We start from the raw sequence: 17,883 nt of genomic DNA, 5'->3' as shown, positions 1-17,883 counted from the left end.
AGGTCTGCTATGGTGCTGCTACTTGTTCAGAATAGATGCATTCAAATATAAGCATACTCTGAAGGTGTTTTCTGAAGCATATCCTGGAAGCGATGGTAAAAGGCATAAAAAACAATGACCAGTACTCTTGTACATGGTTAATGTCAGTGTAAGCCTTTGGTTTACATATGTGTATAAGGTTTTGGGCATTTTATAGATACATTCATAATTTTTTTAACATGTAATTTTTAGGTTAGGCTGTAAAATCTGAGTTATCACTGTCTAGTAGTGCAAATTTTGACAAAAAGATTAAGGCTATTAAGAACAAAACACTAACTTTTTTAGACATTAATAGGTATATTAATGTATTTGATCGATGCTTTTAAGTTACAAAAAGTCTCTCACCAATTTAATCAGGTTGTAGAACTTTTTTTGGTCCAAATCACAAAACATTATAAATCGCAAATTATACCAGATTGTAAAAATTTCTGTTTGTGAAAGGCTGAAGACTAGGAATTGCATGGGCATTGCAAGGGAGGATTAAGGGTGCTTGGTTCACAGTTTGGGGAACCTTGCACTCTGACTGTCTACATTAGGCCTGATTATTAATAGCCTCTACATTGTGTAGTTTTTTGTACCGATGTCAAGTACTACTGTTCAAATATGGGTGCATTTTACGTTTGGTTAGCACAGCAAATGATTACGTGAGGTGAAAGAGAGTGGGGAATTGGGCCCAATGTGTCTTGCTTTTCAAAGTCATTTGTCTTTTAGTCTAATGTGCATAAAAAGCTGTGATTGAGGCTGGTATCTAGAAAAGATGAAACTATTAGAAGTTTTATCTGTACAAAAAGCATTCCCTATATCAAAGGCCATCCTTTAAAGGTTTATGATGGTCCTATTCTTAGAACAACTTGTTCACAGAAACATTTATTCTTGGCTGAAACTATGACTAGTTGGGTTACTGTGTATGGTGGTGGGAAAGCAAAATGAAAACTAAAATGGAGATGTTTATATGGTGAGCCTTACTTTTTAATGTTGGTGGTTTGTTTTGGGTGTTCTGCTTTGTTTACCATAATCTACCATGGATTTTCCATCTAAGTGTGTTCTATCATAAGGCTTTGCATTTATGCTTAGAATTACCTTTAGGGATTGTGGTGACTTTATCACTGTGTGGGAAAGATTTGAAATGCAAAATTATTTATATAAAGTATGCACTGTGTATTACATAAATGTCTGAGTTGCAGACCCCTAGAATACACATTGCCTAAGGGTTAGAATAATTCCTGAGTTTGATTGGCTTCAGGCCATATTACACACTCTCCAGATGTTTTTCAACCATTAGGCACAATTATACGAGTTTTGCCCTTGAACCCAGATGGTATTTGTTCTATCACTTTAGATTTTTGTTAGGGCTGATTAATCACAGTTAACTCACACGATTAACTCAAATTAATCACGATTAAAAAAATTAATTGCGATTAATCGCAGTTTTAATCTCACTGTTAAAAAGTAGAATACCAATTTGTTATTTTATTAAATATTTTTGGATGTTTTTCTACATTTTTATTTTCAATTACAACACAGAACACAAAGTGTGCGTGCTCACTTTATATTTATTTTTGATTATAAACATTTGCTCTGTAAGAATGATAAAATAAATAGTATTTTTCAATTCTTTACATTTGTAAATTGCACTTTCACCATAGATTTTTTTAGTTACATAACTGAACTCAGAAACAAAACTTTAAGTTTAGAGTCTACAAGTCCACTCAGTCCTACTTCTTGTTCAGCCACGCTAAGACAAACAAGTTAGTTTACGTTTACGGGAGCTACTGCTGCCCGCTTCTTATTTACAATATCACCTGAAAGTGAGAACAGGCGTTCACATGGCACTTTTGTAGCCGGCATTGCAAGGTATTTACATGTCAGATTTGCTCAACATTTGTATGCCCCTTCATGCTTTGGCCACCATTCTAGAGGACATGCCTCCATGCTGATGATGCTCGTTTAAAAAATAATGCGTTAATTAAATTTGTGACCGAACTCCTTGAGGGAGAATTGTATGTCTCCTGCTCAGTTTTACCCGCATTCTGCCATATATTTCATGTTATAGCCGTCTCAGATGATGACCCAGCACATGTTGTTCATTTTAAGAACACATTCACGGCAGATTTGACAAAACTCAAAGAAGGTACCAATGTGAGATTTCTAAAGATAGCTACAGCACTCAAACCAAGCTTTAAGAATCTGAACTGCCTTCCAAAATCTGAGAGGGACGAGTGTGGAGCATGCTTTCAAAAGTCTTAAAAGAGCAACACTCAGATGCAGAAGCTACAGAACCCAAAAAGGAAAATCAATCTTCTTCAGGTTGCATCTGATTCAGATGATGAAAATGAATATGCGTCAGTCCGCACTGCTTTGGATAGTTATCAAGCAGAACCTATCATCAGCATGGATGCATGTCCCCTGGAATGGTGGTTGAAGCATGAAGGGACATATGAATCTTTAGCGCATCTGGCATGTAAATACCTTGTGACGCTGGCTACAACAGTGCCATGTGAATGCCTGTTCTTACTTTCAGATGACATTGTAAACAAGAAGCGGGCAGCATTATCTCCTGCAAATGTAAACAAACTTGTTTGTCTGGGTGATTGGCTGAACAAGAAGTATGACTAAGTGGACTTATAGGCTCTAAAGTTTTACATTGTTTTGTTTTTGAATGCAGTTATTTTTTGTACATAATTCTGTAAGTACAACTTTCATGATAAAGACATTGCATTACAGTACTTGTATTAAAGGTCGATTGAAAAATACAATTTCTTTTGTTTTTAGAGTGCAAATATTTGTAATAAAATAAATATAAAGGGAGCACTGTACATTTAAATAAATGGTCTTCTATTATTGTTTAACAGTGCGATTAATTGCGTGATTAATCGCGAATAATTTTTTTCTTCTCTTGACAGCCCTAATTTTTGTTAGTGCATGCTGGTTGCTTGAGAAATGTGAGAAAGCAGCCACGGTACCAGTAGAATGGCATGGTGTTGTTAGATGGACTCTTGAGCTTATCTTTTGACTTGTAGACACAAGTGCATGCTATTCTTGGTAAGTGTCCACATTCAAGTTTCCTATTGGTTCAAAAGGGAGATACTTTTGGTCAAGAAAGATGCACAGAGGTGAAAGTTTTTATATGATGTCAGTGTAGAAGCTGCTTCCATTTCCTTAAGTTTCAGAAGGGTAAAAAGATGGTTACTGTGATGGGTTGGATCACAGAAATCCCCTTGGGAGCTGCCACCTGATGTGCAAAGACTACCTCTGCTCCTGTTTTCCCTGCCAGTTCAGGACTCCAGCACCCTGTCTTGCTGAGCCAGACACTCCCATCTGCTACAACACAGACCCAGGGTCTGAATCACTTGCCCTGAAGCTGCAAGTTTACCTGAAAACAGCTCACAGAAGTTTGCTTGTCTTTAGCACTCAGATGCCCAACTCCCAATGGGGTCTAAACCCAGATAAATCCGTTTTACCCTGCATAAAGCTTATGCAGGGCAAACTCATAAATTGTTCGCCCTCTATAACACTAATAGAGAGATATGCACAGTTGTTTGTTCCCCCAGGTATTAATACATAGTCTGAGTAAATTACTAAATAAAAAGTGATTTTATTAAATACAGAAAATAGGATTTAAGTGGTTCCAAGTAGCAACAGAGAGGACAAAGTAAGTTACCAAGTAAAATAAAATAAAATGCACAAATCTATGTCTAATCAAGCTAAATACAGATAATCTCACCCTCAGAGATGCTTCAGTAAGTTTTTCTCAGACTGGACACCTTCCAGGCCTGGGCACAATTCTTTCCCTTGGTACAGCTCTTGTTCCAGCTCAGGTGATAGCTAGGGGATTCTTCATGATGGCTCCTCTCCCCCTTTGTTCTCTTCCACCCCTTTATATATCTTTTGCATAAGGCGGGGAACCCTTTGTCCCTCTGGGTTTCCACCCTCCCCTCACTGGAAAAGCACCAGGTTAAAGATGGATTCCAGTTCAGGTGACATGATCACATGTCACTGCAAGACTTCATTGCCCACTTGCCAGCACACACATATACAGGAAGACTGACAGGTAAACACAGCCATCTGCAGACAATGGTCCTGGTTAATGGGAGTCATCAAGATTCCCAACCATCATTAGTGGCCCACACTACATAATTACAATAGGCCCTCAGAGTTATGTTTTATATTTCTAGTTTTAGATACAAGAGTGGTACATTTCTACAAATAGGATGATCACACTCAGTAGATTATGAGCTTTGTAATGATACCTTACAAGCGACCTTTTGCACGAAGCATATCCCAGTTGCATTATATTCACTTATCATGTTTTTATAAAACCATATAGACTGTACAACGTCACAGTTACTATCTCTTTACTATTTATCTATAGATTATACTTTTAATAAATGTTTATCCATGTAAGGCCATTAATGGCTATTAGCCAGGACGGGTAAGGAATGGTGTCCCTAGCCTCTGTCTGTCAGAGAGTGGAGATGGATGGCAGGAGAGAGATCACTTGATCATTGCCTGTTAGGTTCACTCCCTCTGGGACACCTGGCATTGGCCACTGTCAGTAGACAGGATACTGGGCTAGATGGACCTTTGGTCTGACCCGGTACGGCCTTTCTTATGTTCTTATGTTATCCAGTTGCCTCCCACTAGTGAAAAGGCAGACTTGAAGCTGGAAGGAAACACAGTTAAGAAATCTTCAAGTACTTTATACACAGTATCTCTTTTTTAAAAGGATGCTTTATATTTTACAAATGACCTATTTATAGCACAATTATTACTTGCAGCCAGATGCATGATAGTACATTTGGGGGGGGGGGGGGAACTACAGATCTACAACATTAGATACACGGAGGAAAAGGAAGTATGGGAAATCTGTTCAATGGAAAAAATGACAGACTGCCTTATGTCAGGATCAAGTATATTTTAAAATATATGGCTACCATTTTTGGAATTTGAACAAAATAAATACACAGATAATGAGATGAGCTTGACCAAATACATATAGATATTTTAAAGGTAACAAATACAAATTATGAATCTTTAATACTTGTATAAAAATTAATGTATATTTATAAGATGTGAAAAGTTCTAGTTATATAGTATAAAAAGATATCATCATGTAGTTTCCAGATCCATCATTTAGGTTTTGCACAAAAGGTTTTACAAATCCTGATATTAACAGAAAAGTATTAAGAACTTAAAATACCCAAACCTGTCGGAATTTAGACATCATTCCTCTAATAATAATAATAAAATAATTAATGGAGATATCCCATCTCCTAGAACTGGAAGGGACCTTGAAAGGTCATTGAGTCCAGCCCCCAAGCCTTCACTAGCAGGACCAAGTACTGATTTTGCCCCAGATCCCTAAGTGGCCCCCTCAAGGATTGAACTCACAACCATGGGTTTAGCAGGCCAATGCTCAAACCACTGAGTTATTCCTCCCCCCCCTATATTTCAGCATTGTTTTAATGCAGTAGATCTCAAATTACAACTGTCAGACAACCAGTTTTCTACATTGTTCTTTCCTCTGGTCTCCAGGGCAATCAGAACCGACAGAAAATGCTATGTTGAATTGGTTCAGAACTGGAAGATGGGTTGACCAGAAAGAAGGTTTCTGTTTTGTAAAGTGATCTGCAGAATAAAGTGAGGGAGGCAGGGAGAGAACCAGCATGCTAGTGCATTAAAACCAGAAAGTAAAACAGACTAGAAGGAAAAGTGCTGGTTGACTAATAGGTTTTCATTATCATAGCTGAGCGAATTGCAAAGACAATGCGAAAATGATAGAAATCATATTAGATAAATAATAATTAAAAATTCTAATATGTATTAATAAGAACATAAGAATGGTCTGACTCAGTATGGTCAATGGTCCATCCAGCCCAGTATCCTGTCTTCCAACTGCGGCCAGTGCCAGATGCCTTAGAGGAAATGAACAAAACAGGGCAATTATCAAATGATCCATCCCTTGTCGTCCAGTCTCAGCTTCTAGCAGTCAGAAGTTAGCTTTTTAAATTATTTTTTACGCATCCTTGGCCAGGACCATGTTTGTGTTTGTACAGCACTTAGCACCCTGGGACCCTGATGAGGAATGGGGCCTCTGCATACAAACCTTAAATAATGTATTATTAAATATAATCTTCACCTGAGGTGTCAAACCTCTTATTGGTTGTTTTTTGGTTTTTTGGGGGGAATGTGGCCCTGCGAACATGGGCAGAGGACTCAGGAGGAGCAGGGGCAGCCGCGCAGCCGGAGAAAAGCGGCGGTTTCCCCTTCAAAGCGCTGCTTCTCTCCAGCCGGCTGCGTGGCCACCCGGTGCTCCTCCTGAGTCCTCCAGTCATGTTCCCCGTGCTCCTGCGACCCGCACCTCCCGCCTGCTCCCCTGCCCCTGTAGTGCAGCCCCTCCCCCCGTAGTGCAGCCCCTCCCCCCCCGCAGGAGATGTGCCGGTGCTGAGCTGCCTGAGTGCCCGTTGTTGGGGGGAGGTCCCATGCCAGGACACCCTGTGTTCACTGTTAAATCTGCCCCTGAGCCGTGCCGCCCAGATGGAGCCAGCCATGCCGCTCCGCTGGTGGCATGGCGAGCTGAGGCTGAGGGGGAGGGGGAACAGCAGGGGAGGGGCCGGGGGCTAGCCTCCCCAAGCCGGGAGCTCAGGGGCTGGGCAGGACGGTCCCGCGGACTGGATGTGGCCCACGGGCCATAGTTCACCCACCTCTGGTCTAGGCTGTAAATACAAATTCACTTGCTAATGTGCCAAGTTCAATATCATGCTTTATGAAAACATTAATTTTATAAAGGAAAGTTTTAAGGGCATGATGGAAGCTTCACTGTGATAAACTATCTGTAGATATTTTCACTTTGTGCTAAGCATGTTTGATAATTCTTGGACACCTTACTGGAGGATTTTTTTATATATATATAATGTAACAACTAAACTATATTTATTAAAAAAAAAACATTTATTTCTTAGTAATGATGAGCTTAGCTTGCAAATTTGGATCCAGATCTAAATTTCCTCAAAATTGAGGTGTATGCAGATGTTTCATGTAGTTTCTGGTCTATCTCTAGTTTATAACTAAACTCTCAAATTGTGCTGAGGCTTTAAACCATTCCAACACCAGCCAAAGAAGATCTTTCAAATTAAAGTATCAAATACCATGATGAATGCCTACCATCCTCCTCCCACTTTGCAGCCAGTCAGAGCAAACTATTTTGAGTAAATGCCTGCATTCCCCAAATGAGAGATGGTATTAAAGTTGGCTTCATTCAAAGGATTCCCGACTTTTGCTGCTGTGGGTTGTTTGGCAGGCTTCTTCCTCCCTCTCCCCTTTACCTCCAAGACATTTCTATTCCCATTGACAACCACACAAACTTTCAGCATGCTTCAGCATTTTTGGTGTGCAAAGGCCACAGCTGTATGTTGAACAATATATCATTTATAATCCAATAAAATAGTCCTAAATAAAACAATGATAATCTCTTACATTGAGAATAATAATAATCAGGGACATTGATCCTTGGTTTTCATAGAAATATGGACGGAATTGCAAAATTTGGGTCTTCTCACTGCATTTAGCAGTATTCTCCACATTTTAAGTTTTCCTTACAAAAAAAGAAAATGGATTTAACTGTGAACTTTTGGCAATGTTGAAACTATCTTTCTGAGTTGGCAGGTGGGTATATTGAAACAAATAGCACCCAGAGGAGTGTGAATTTTCAAGTATGTCAAGAGCAAACTCTGCAGGCATGAAAACAAAAGAAATTTTAATCACGTTGGCAGGACAGGACATGAATTTAGCTTAGGAGTGTAATATCAGAGAAGGGGGGGATGCCTATTTCATCCCACCTTTCTACTGAAACCTTTCATATTGCCCCAATCACACTTCTTTGCTTCCTAGATCCAGTCTAATGTGAAGATCCCCATACTTTCTCTACTGTTCCTTTCAACTCCTATAGGATATCGCTCCCCTTCTCCTGATAAAGAATAGAACAAAATGGAAAAATAAAAACATTAATTCCTACTACTTTGTCTCCTTGTTCATTTGTGGTACTTTGCTAAGTGCATGCTGTTTCCTCTGGTAGGAAAAAAATATGTGCATGCTGTTTCCTCTGGTAGGAAAAAACTTCATACAGCCATAACACAGATGCACAATGGATCCAAAGATTGTGCTGACAACCTTAACTCTGTATGGAGTGTAGTTGTAGCCATGGTGGTCCCAGGATATTAGAGAGAGCAAGTGGGTGAGGGACAATATCTTTCATTGGACCATTTTGAGCCACACAGAGACTTGAAGAAGAGCTCTGTGTGGCTTGAAAGCTTGTCTCTCTCACCAACAGAAGTTGATCCAATAAAAGGTATTACCCTTAGGCCACACAATGTGAACTACTATTTAGTGGGGCCTGGGTTGGAACCCAGTGAAGTATGGAGGGCTCAGGTTCCCCTATCCCTGGCCACAGACTCTTGCTGCTGGGCGACATGGGGGTCATGGACTCTCATCGCTGGGTGGTATTGCTGGTATCAGACAACAAACCCCGCTACACAGGGTGGAGAATGCAGGCAGTGCCCAGGTTCTGTTAAAAGGGCCACTGGAATACCAACTGAAGTGACCCAAAACTGAAAAGCTTTGTGTCCCCAGCCTCCCCGGCCCCAATTTGTTAACCTTTTGAATACCTTATTTTTATTGCATTTTTAGCTTATTTCATGACTTTGATGCATGATTTAATCCTGTCATATAAGATGATAAATTTGCATGCTAAGATCTGTAAATCTGAATTTATTCACACCGTATATAAGCAAATAAAAAAATGGTTTCCTCTAAGTTTATAGAAGTTTTTATAATTTTAAGAATAACTGAAATGTACTAATATCAAGCAATTGAACTGTGTGCCAACATTGGGTGGGCCAACATTAAATAGTGTTACAGTAGGTGACAGCCTTAGAATGTTAACCGTAATCCTTTAGTTCAAAAGGTCACTTTTCTCACCCTTACTCACACAAACTGAAGCACAGCTTCAGAGAGATACAAAGACTGACCAATGGCATTTTCAAACGATAAAACAGCAAGCAATGTCAGTCTCTTGTTGGCCATCATCGATCGAATGTATGTTTTAATGAGCCTGAGCTTTGAAAAGCTGCGCTCACCATTCACAACAGTGACAGGCAGCATGAGCAGAATCTTCAAAGCTATCCACACATTAGGAAAAATGTCCTTTAACTCTGCATCATGAATGAATTGGAGAACTTGGAGTTGTGAGTGCTTCCCGTGTTGCAAAATGTGACGGACATTGTCCAATGCGACAGGGAGATCTTTATCATTGATGATGTCTGAAAGTTCCTCATGTGTCAGAGTCCGATGAAGGTCTGTACAACTGCTCAAGAGTGTTTTCCTGTCTGTCAGCAGCTTACAGTCATAAAAAACTGCCCAGATCTTATTGTGGTGCTTCATATATCCAAACCTTTCTTTGATGGACACTCAGGCAGTGTCAATGAGCGAGCAAAGAAACACCCTCTTGAATTTTTCTTCTGAGCTTCCAATCATCTCATCTCTGATTTTGGAACCAAACTGTCTCTTCTTCCAATGAATACAAGTTTCCTTGAAGACAGACTCCTATGTTTTCTCTCATTTCTTTGGCAGTAGTGATGGCATCTTCAAATTGGTTGTCTCTGTAGGCCACAATGAAATCAAGGCAGCTTCTCAGCATCTTTTATTTTCTACGGGAGAAAACAGACAGTATTAGGGAGAGCAAAAGTCTATGTTCCGCAGTCCTAGAAAGTCATCCAACATTCTGTTAAGTATGGCGAAAGAAGTAACAGTATTTCTTGTTGCGTAGATAGGTGTTCGACAGATATCTCTGGCATCTCATTAAATATGTCCTTTATTAGTTGCTACTTACACTCTTCAAGTCTTAAAATACAAGTACACTTTCACAATTACACAATAAAACAAGGTTTACAGTACCACAACTGGGCTCTTACTTCACTTTGTTCTTGTATCTCACTGACTGACTGGTGACACCGCACCCCTTATACACCCACAAGGGCACGGCTGACAACATTCTAGGAGGTTCAAGGAAAATGTAGTTCTCAGAAAGTCTGGAAAGTTCCATGAGATTCTACAAAGATCCAGAACATTCTAAGAGGTTAATGAATAATGAGTCCACATATGGAATACCTGAAACATTTTACTTCAAACATTCTATTTTCCCTTTTGCCACTAACAACAAAAACAGCACCCTGAGCCTGGTGCCCCCCAATCCCAGCCACCACAGGCAGTCGCTTGCCCCTAAATCTGGCCCTAGTTTTCGATTGCTCTTTAAGTAAGAAATAGAATGACAAAAATAAGCGACTTAGAAAGGATGTTCTAATTTGGGATAATAGGAAGAAATGCAGCTCATTCATTATTGTGGCAAACTATTCTCAAAATGTCCTGTAGTCCTACATTTTAATTATGGCTTTGCTCTTCCTTGGTTTTATGAACTTGGTGAGGCAGGCAGTTTCCTACATTTCTCTCTCCCTACAGACTGTCTGTACAAGTCTCTTTTATACCTGAGTGACAATTAAAAATATACAAGAAGCACAGCAAAAAAAAAAAAGGCTATTTGAATGCAGTTTTCTTTAGAACTGATATATACTATATGTTTATTGAATGGCTCTATAATGACTCATTCTTAATTTGTATTATTAGCTGGTAGTGATATGAAACTAGTTTTTCTGATTACATCAATGTTTCATTTGATTATTCCGACACAGTCTACGTAAGCAATGTGGGAACTGTTAAATGAAGAAATAGCAAAAGTACTTCTTGGTCTTTTTTTTTTTTGGCCTACTATGAAAAGACATCAAATGTCTGCAATCTGTTTTAACACATTTTTTTACATATATAATTCATGTTGTATCGTCAGGAAAAAAATGTTCTGCCAACAGTTTGAAGTACTATATTTAGTTCCTTTCAAAAAAATACATGTGCCATTATATGAGAGATTTCAGATGTGAAATAACTTGGAAAATGCGATTCTCAAATTTCAAAAGCCTAACAAGGCCTCTAACAGCTTTCTGGTAAAGTATGTGAATATGGATTATTCAGAAAATTTCAGTGAAAACTATTTTCATATGTTTGGGGGAGTGGTGCATGTGTGGGTCTGAATAAATGCTTTTTGTGAGTCAGTACACTTTGAATACAGTTAGGCCTTGGCTACACTTGCGGCTTCACAGCGCTGCCGCGGCAGCGCTGTGAAGCGCAAGTGTAGTCGCGCCGCCTGCGCTGCGAGAGCTCTCTCGCAGTGCTGCAAGTACTCCACCTCTCCGGGGGGAGTAGCTTGCAGCGCTGCAGGCGCTGATTACACTGGTGCTTTACAGCGCTGCACTCGCTACGCTCGGGTGGGTGTTTTTTCACACCCCTGAGCGCAGCAAGTGCAGCGCTGTGAATTGCCAGTGTAGCCAAGGCCTCAGATCAATCCTTTTCTCAACTTTAGTTGTACTTTAAGGTTTACATCAAAGGGAGGCAGCACCTGCACAAATTGGAATGTAGGAATGTAAGGTGGCCTTTTTTTTGCAAGGGAAGTGACAGGGAGAAAGTACTGCTATGTATGTATCATATAACAGTGCTGGACTTTATTCCCCATGTCTCTATTCTGAATGTAACTGGTAGTGAGAGTCCTGGAAGGATATGGCAGCACTTGGGTGAACTGAGGACCTCCCGTTCAAATGATGGGAACAAATAGAATTGACACTTCTGGACTAGAAATAGGGATTCTACCTTTGGAGGAGGTAATAGCATCTATATTCTGTGAAAGAAGCAGGATCCTCTTAAACATGCGCGCATGTACACACACACACACACTGTGCCATGGGTGTGTATCCTGGTTTATAATCTTACATTTTTTATACATTTTTTTCTTTAATGAAGTTTGGATACTCAAAGCATCAATTCTTGTCTTTCATTTTAATAATAACAACAACAATTAATAATAATTAATAAATATCAAATGAACTGGCTAATGTGGTAACACATCCAAAATGACAGGCCATATTGTTTTGGCTTGGCAGATCATGAGTGTTTCTATTTCATTTAAATCATCCCTTTTATCTATTGATGGCAACCAAACCATACAGTTTTTGATCTACCATTTGTCCTCAGTGGTTCCAGCTTAAGCAATCCAGAATCCCTTCTCCCCTTTTTTGAGTATTGATTCAAGAGATAAGAAGGTAGAGACTTATTACATCAGCTCTCATTATTGAACACCAGACTATTGCCTTTTCCCTTACTAGAGAATAGGGGGACATTTTTAGCTTTCCAAGAGCCAAGCCTATAAATTCAAGAATTAGAAGGTGGAAGGAGTATTCAGTGTAAAATGAGTAAGAACACCATTTTTTGTTAAAATGCTTATTTTTCTCTTAATATGTTGCTGTATGTGTCTCTTTCAGTAAGTGGACAGCTACTCAATTAGAAGGGGAAAAGGAGTGCTGAGGGCACAAAATGATAGGTTGATGGTGTGGTGCCTCTATGAGTTTGTTTACACTGTTGGGGGAGGAGGAGAAACGTGTGTTCTTATATCAGGCTAGCTAACCTGCACTGGCTAAGTTGGGTAAAAAAATAGCAGTGAAGACATGGCAACTTGGATCAGCAATTTGAGTTAAACTGTAGGGTAGCCCGGAGTTGAACTCTGTGTTTGTGCAGTGTCTAGAACAATGGGGACTTAATCTTGGTTGGGGCTTCTAGTGTACTGTAATACAAATAAGCCATGTGATGTCCTCCACAGAAGACTCTGTCAGGCTGGAGTGTATAGAACATATTCTAGGTAAATGTACTTGTGCTGGGATGCAGACTTCTTGCTTTGGCTGGGATAGGATCCTGCAGCCATGACCCAGTGGTGCTGCTGGGGGAGGCCACATCGTGGCATAGAGGTTTGAGGACTGAATCCTGGCAGGACCATTCAGAACTCCACTTGAAAGCCTCTCTGAGCTGAGGTAATTAGATGTATCTGCACCTAGTTATGCTCAGAACCTCAAACAGGCCCAGACTACTTTCATGTGGAAAGTGAATGGGATTTGCTGTCTAGAAATCAGAGAGGAAGATAAAATTTTCCTATTTACATGGTATGATTATGTATGGTGTGTTTTTGTAGTTTGAAGTATAAGGATTTAAGATGCATGAAGAGATTATGGCCGTGTGTGTGGTGTTTTAGTTGCTCTCCAAGAGAGATAAATCATATAAAATGAAAACAAATCCCCATAGAATTTTCTGCACAACCTGGGACTCCTGTGAAGTTCTTATTCAGCAGACATATGGGCTCTTGCACTCACATGCTGTCTTACTTAGATTTTTATTTTTCTGATTATTCAGTAAAAGTGTTGTCTTTCGTTCCCAAATAAGGTAATAATTTTTAAAGGGCAGATTGCTTATTTCCTTTATATCAAGATGAGGATGGCGGAAACTCCCATTACGTCTTGTGATTTTTTTGTTTATTTGTTAAAATGTCAATAGTAAAGATATGCACAGTAGTTGTAGCCATGTTGCTCCCAGGATATTTGAGAGATAAGGTGGGTGAGGTGTATGACCTGAAGAAGAGCTCTGTTTGGCTTGAAAGCTTGTCTCTCTCACCAACAGAAGTTGGTCCAATAAAAAATATTATCTCACCCACCTTGTCTCTATAGTAAAGGTAGTTCATTTCAAATTAGTTTATGGATATTGCTTTCTGTTAAGTAATGCTACTAAATGGCTCCAGGTAACTCTAAATATAATGTACTTAACTAGGAGTTTTATTAAATCTTACATAGTGAATTTCTAGATGATAAGTAACTTATAGGACACCTTATAACTACTGGGTTGTTGGGTGGGATTGAACCTGGGTTCTCTGGAGCTAAATATCTGGAGATATTTAAGAGTAGGTTAGATAAATGTCTATCAGGGATGGTCTAGACAGTATTTGGTCCTGCCATGCGGGCAGGAGACTGGACTCAATGACCTCTCAAGGTCCCTTCCAGCCCTTGAATCTATGAATAAATGCATGAGTCTCCGCTGCATGAGCTAAAAGCCACATGGCCCTTAGCTAAGGCTGTAGAGCAGACTCCTTAATCTCTAAGTGCCACTAGAGGAGAGAGAACACCACACCCAGGAGGTGTGAGGGTTACACAAGCTTCCCCATAAATTCTGCCAGTTTTGGGCCTCTCCAACAAAGACTACTAGTCCAAAAAAAAAAAAAACCAAAACCCCACTATAACAAATATCAAGTACTGTGGTGGGTTTTGCTGCAGGCAAAAATATGTAATAAGCTAGACTCAAATTAAGTCTTAAACCTCATGTTTAAGTCTTAAACCACATAGTTTTGCTCACTCTTTGGGACAGAGTCTGTCCCCTATTCCAACCACCATACACTGTTCTATTAATATATGGCAGCTATTAACACACTGCAGCTGGCCAGGGTAGATTCCCAGCAGCATAGGTTTGCCATAAGTGACCCTAGGCTGCTGTCTTTGGAAGACCTGGCATAGGAGATGTGCCAGATTCACATGCATAACACATGGCACTACAGGGATTCAGGGCTGCCATAAATGGAGGAACCAAGGCTGCTGTTTTGGCCCTAGGAGCAGCCAATAATCTGGAGCATGCAAAGGTGGCATAAAGCCACCTTCTCTGCTCTCTATGCAGCATAGAATTAGATCCTTTGATTTTTTTTTAATGCTTAAACATTTTGCTTATCCTTCATGGGCTTTTGCTTATTTAGTCCATTTTAGTTTGACTTTTTATTTGTGAAGTCCAGAATGTTGTTAACTTTTCCCCCTTTCCCTCTCTTCTTGTAGGTCTTGATGATTGCTTGCAGCAGTATATTAAGAACTTCGAGAGAGAGAAGATTAGTGGGGACCAGCTACTACGTATTACTCACCAAGAACTGGAGGATCTGGGAGTCACCCGAATTGGCCACCAGGAGCTTATCTTGGAAGCAGTTGACTTGCTCTGCGCACTGGTAAACTTCCTGGGAAAGAGGGGAGGGGAAAAAAACAGGAAATATATGTTGTTTGAGAAATTGCTAAATAGTTCAACAAATTCTTGACATTAAATGCCAAATTGCTTATATATTGTAAAATACGAAGTAGTGCATGCCATCATGCTGCGCTGCTGATTAGAAAGAGGCTTTTAATTTAATAAACTGATGTCACAGATTTGAGGCTGAGAGGCTTGCACATCAACCTTAAGAAAAAGCAGCCCATCCTAGATCAACTCCCCTTCTCAAAGGCTAGTTTCTATTCAAATTGAAATGTGAAATTGTTGTATGAGAGGGCAATAATTGGATTCTGGTTGCCCTTTAAAAACAAAAGGTCCTGATATTAATCAAGTCAGTTTCCAGTGTCCCTGTCATGCACTCCCTTAGAGTATTATAAATTACATGTTGGATGATTATTCCAGTTTGTTAAAACATAGCTGCTTTTATTTTACAGTAAAAAGGATTAACTGTTGAAATAATTATCTAATGTGTAAATAATTTGTACGCTTCCTGACATCTGGTTACAGACATGAATGGTATAACAGGCACTAAGAAGGTTGTCTGCATTCTCAGCTGTGGGATAGGTGCTACTACTGGGCATGGGATTATAAAATGAGAAGATAGTGGGTGATTCCACTAAAATGTTCTTGATTTTTCCAAATTACTGGGGTTTTTAATATGAGCTAGCTTTTAGAGCTTCAGAAGCATCTGTAGGGAAGCCTAATCCCAGTGGAGCAAATCCAAGATGAAAGATTCAAGTGCTCTTCAGGGGGCTTTGTAGTTCTGTGTATCTGCCGAAGTTGTTTTTCCATGTGACAAGGCTGTAGGTCGTATTGTCATGTCTTTGGTGGGAGTTTGGAGTGGGGACGGGACTCAAATTAAAAAGAAGAGGGCAATACAATAAGACAAGAAATAAGATAGAGGTTGGGTTTTGAACATACTTCCCCCTAAGAACATTCTGTACAGTTGTACCACTGTTGACAATGATACACAGAGCTTCAGTGCAATAGGAAAAATCTAGTTCTGGGGTCTGAACGTATTTAAAATGTTGTGTGTGTGTGTATACACATATGTGTGTGTGTGTGTGTGTATATATATATAGAGAGAGAGAGAGACAGACACACACGGGAAACTTCTGAGAATTGCTGCAGATGTGCAGAGGGATGTAAAGTAGGTTACTTGCTACAGTATAAAGTGCAATGAAAATATAAAGAAAACAAATTTTAATTAACTCAGAAGAAACAAAATTGAAATTAGTGTGTCTGGAGTGGCTGCACAATAGTGTGCACCAGACAGATTGTTACACTGAGCGAGCATTGTTTGTTATAGCTGGTATATGCTTGTTTCCTCATGCTCAGTTACTATAATTTATTTTTTGAGAAATAGGTGCACCATATATTTATAGTTACCACACACATAAAATAATATAATGGAGTTGGATTACATACACAAAATATGAGGAATTTGTAGTGAAGGTTAAGCATCATGCTTAGTTTGTGCTTTTGTCTAGACATTGGTGATCAATGTTATGTAGAGGTGTCAAGGCTGGATCCCCACTTTGAACTTTAGGGTACAAATGTAGGGGCCTGCATGAAAAACTTCTAAGCTTAACTACCAGCTTAGCTCTGGTTCAGCTGCCACCATTTCAATGGATTCCCTTCCTGGGAAGCCTTGAAAAACCTTCACCAAATCCCTGGTGAAAACAAATCCAAACCCCTTGGATCTTAAAACAAGGAGAAATTAACCATTCCCCCTCCTTCCTCCCACTAACTCCTGGTGAATCAAGTTCCAACCCCCCTGGGATCTACAACAGGGAGAAATTAACCATCCCCCCTCCTTCCTCCCACCAACTCCTGGTGAATCAAGATCCAAAACCCTTGGATCTTAAAACAAGGAAAAATCAATCAGGTTCTTAAAAAGAAGGCTTTTAATTAAAGAAAAAGGTAAAAATCATCTCTGTAAAATCAGTATGGAAATTAACCTTACAGGGTAATCAAACTTAAAGAGCTCAGAGGACTCCCCTCTAGTCTCAGGTTCAAAGTACAGCAAACAAAGATAAACACTCTGGTAAAAGGTACATTTACAAGTTGAGAAAACAAAGGAAAACTAACACGCCTTGCCTGGCTATTTACTTACAAGTTTGAAATAGGAGAGACTTGTTTAGAAAGATGTGGAGAACCTGGATTGATGTCTGGTCCCTCTCAGTCCTGAGAACGAACACACTCTCAAACAAAGAGCACAAACAAAAGCCTTCCCCCCCCCAAGATTTGAAAGTATCTTGTCCCCTTATTGGTCCTTTAGGTCAGATGCCAGCCAGGTTACCTGAGCTTCTTAACCCTTTACAGGGAAAAGGATTTTGGAGTCTCTGGCCAGGAGGGATTTTATAATACTGTACACAGGACAGCTATTACCCTTCCCTTTATAGTTATGACAAGAGGTATGTAAGAAAGATAGGGTATACTAACCTTATTTAAGCAAGTGCTTAATTGATTACCTGTACCACCTTTCCTAAGGTTCTTTTAATTTCAATTGCTTAACTAAAGAAAAGGATTCAAGTTGAATTTAGTTTTACTGAGTTTATTAAATATCCTTAACACTAGCAGCTAAGAGTATAAGGATGTAAGACAACAAAAATAGTATTGAGTTATGATTTGGCTAGCACAAACTAGAAAATTGGTCGATATAACCATTTACATTTTTCAGACTCAAATCACACAACCACAATAGAAACAATACTTACATGATTGTGGAGCTCATGTCTGAAGGACAGTGGAATGATCTCAGTGCAATCAAAACATAATGAAAAACTCACTACATTGATTAATATTCCTTTAGTAACACCACCACAATCACGTGTTTAAACTCTAACT

At 39.5% G+C, this 17,883-nt stretch overlaps 1 protein-coding gene across 12 annotated transcripts in view; it reads left to right on the top strand.

Annotated features, from left to right (window-relative positions):
* Positions 1-17,883, top strand: part of CNKSR2 (connector enhancer of kinase suppressor of Ras 2) — a 366,844-nt gene that overhangs the window by 48,074 nt on the left and 300,887 nt on the right. For all 12 annotated transcript variants that reach the window (XR_010596212.1, XM_024106894.3, XM_008170199.4 and 9 more), the window contains exon 2: positions 14,832-14,995. Coding sequence is in view for 10 of the 12 variants with exons in the window: in XM_024106894.3 (XP_023962662.1) it covers positions 14,832-14,995 (164 nt within the window). In the remaining 2 variants the exon portion in view is untranslated. The remainder of the gene's footprint in view (positions 1-14,831; positions 14,996-17,883) is intronic.

This window comes from Chrysemys picta, chromosome 1 (genome assembly GCF_011386835.1).
Source record: "Chrysemys picta bellii isolate R12L10 chromosome 1, ASM1138683v2, whole genome shotgun sequence".
Lineage (NCBI taxonomy): Eukaryota > Metazoa > Chordata > Testudines > Emydidae > Chrysemys > Chrysemys picta.
The sequence above is the reverse complement of the archived record's forward strand: the minus strand, read 5'-3'. Positions and strand labels throughout refer to the sequence as shown.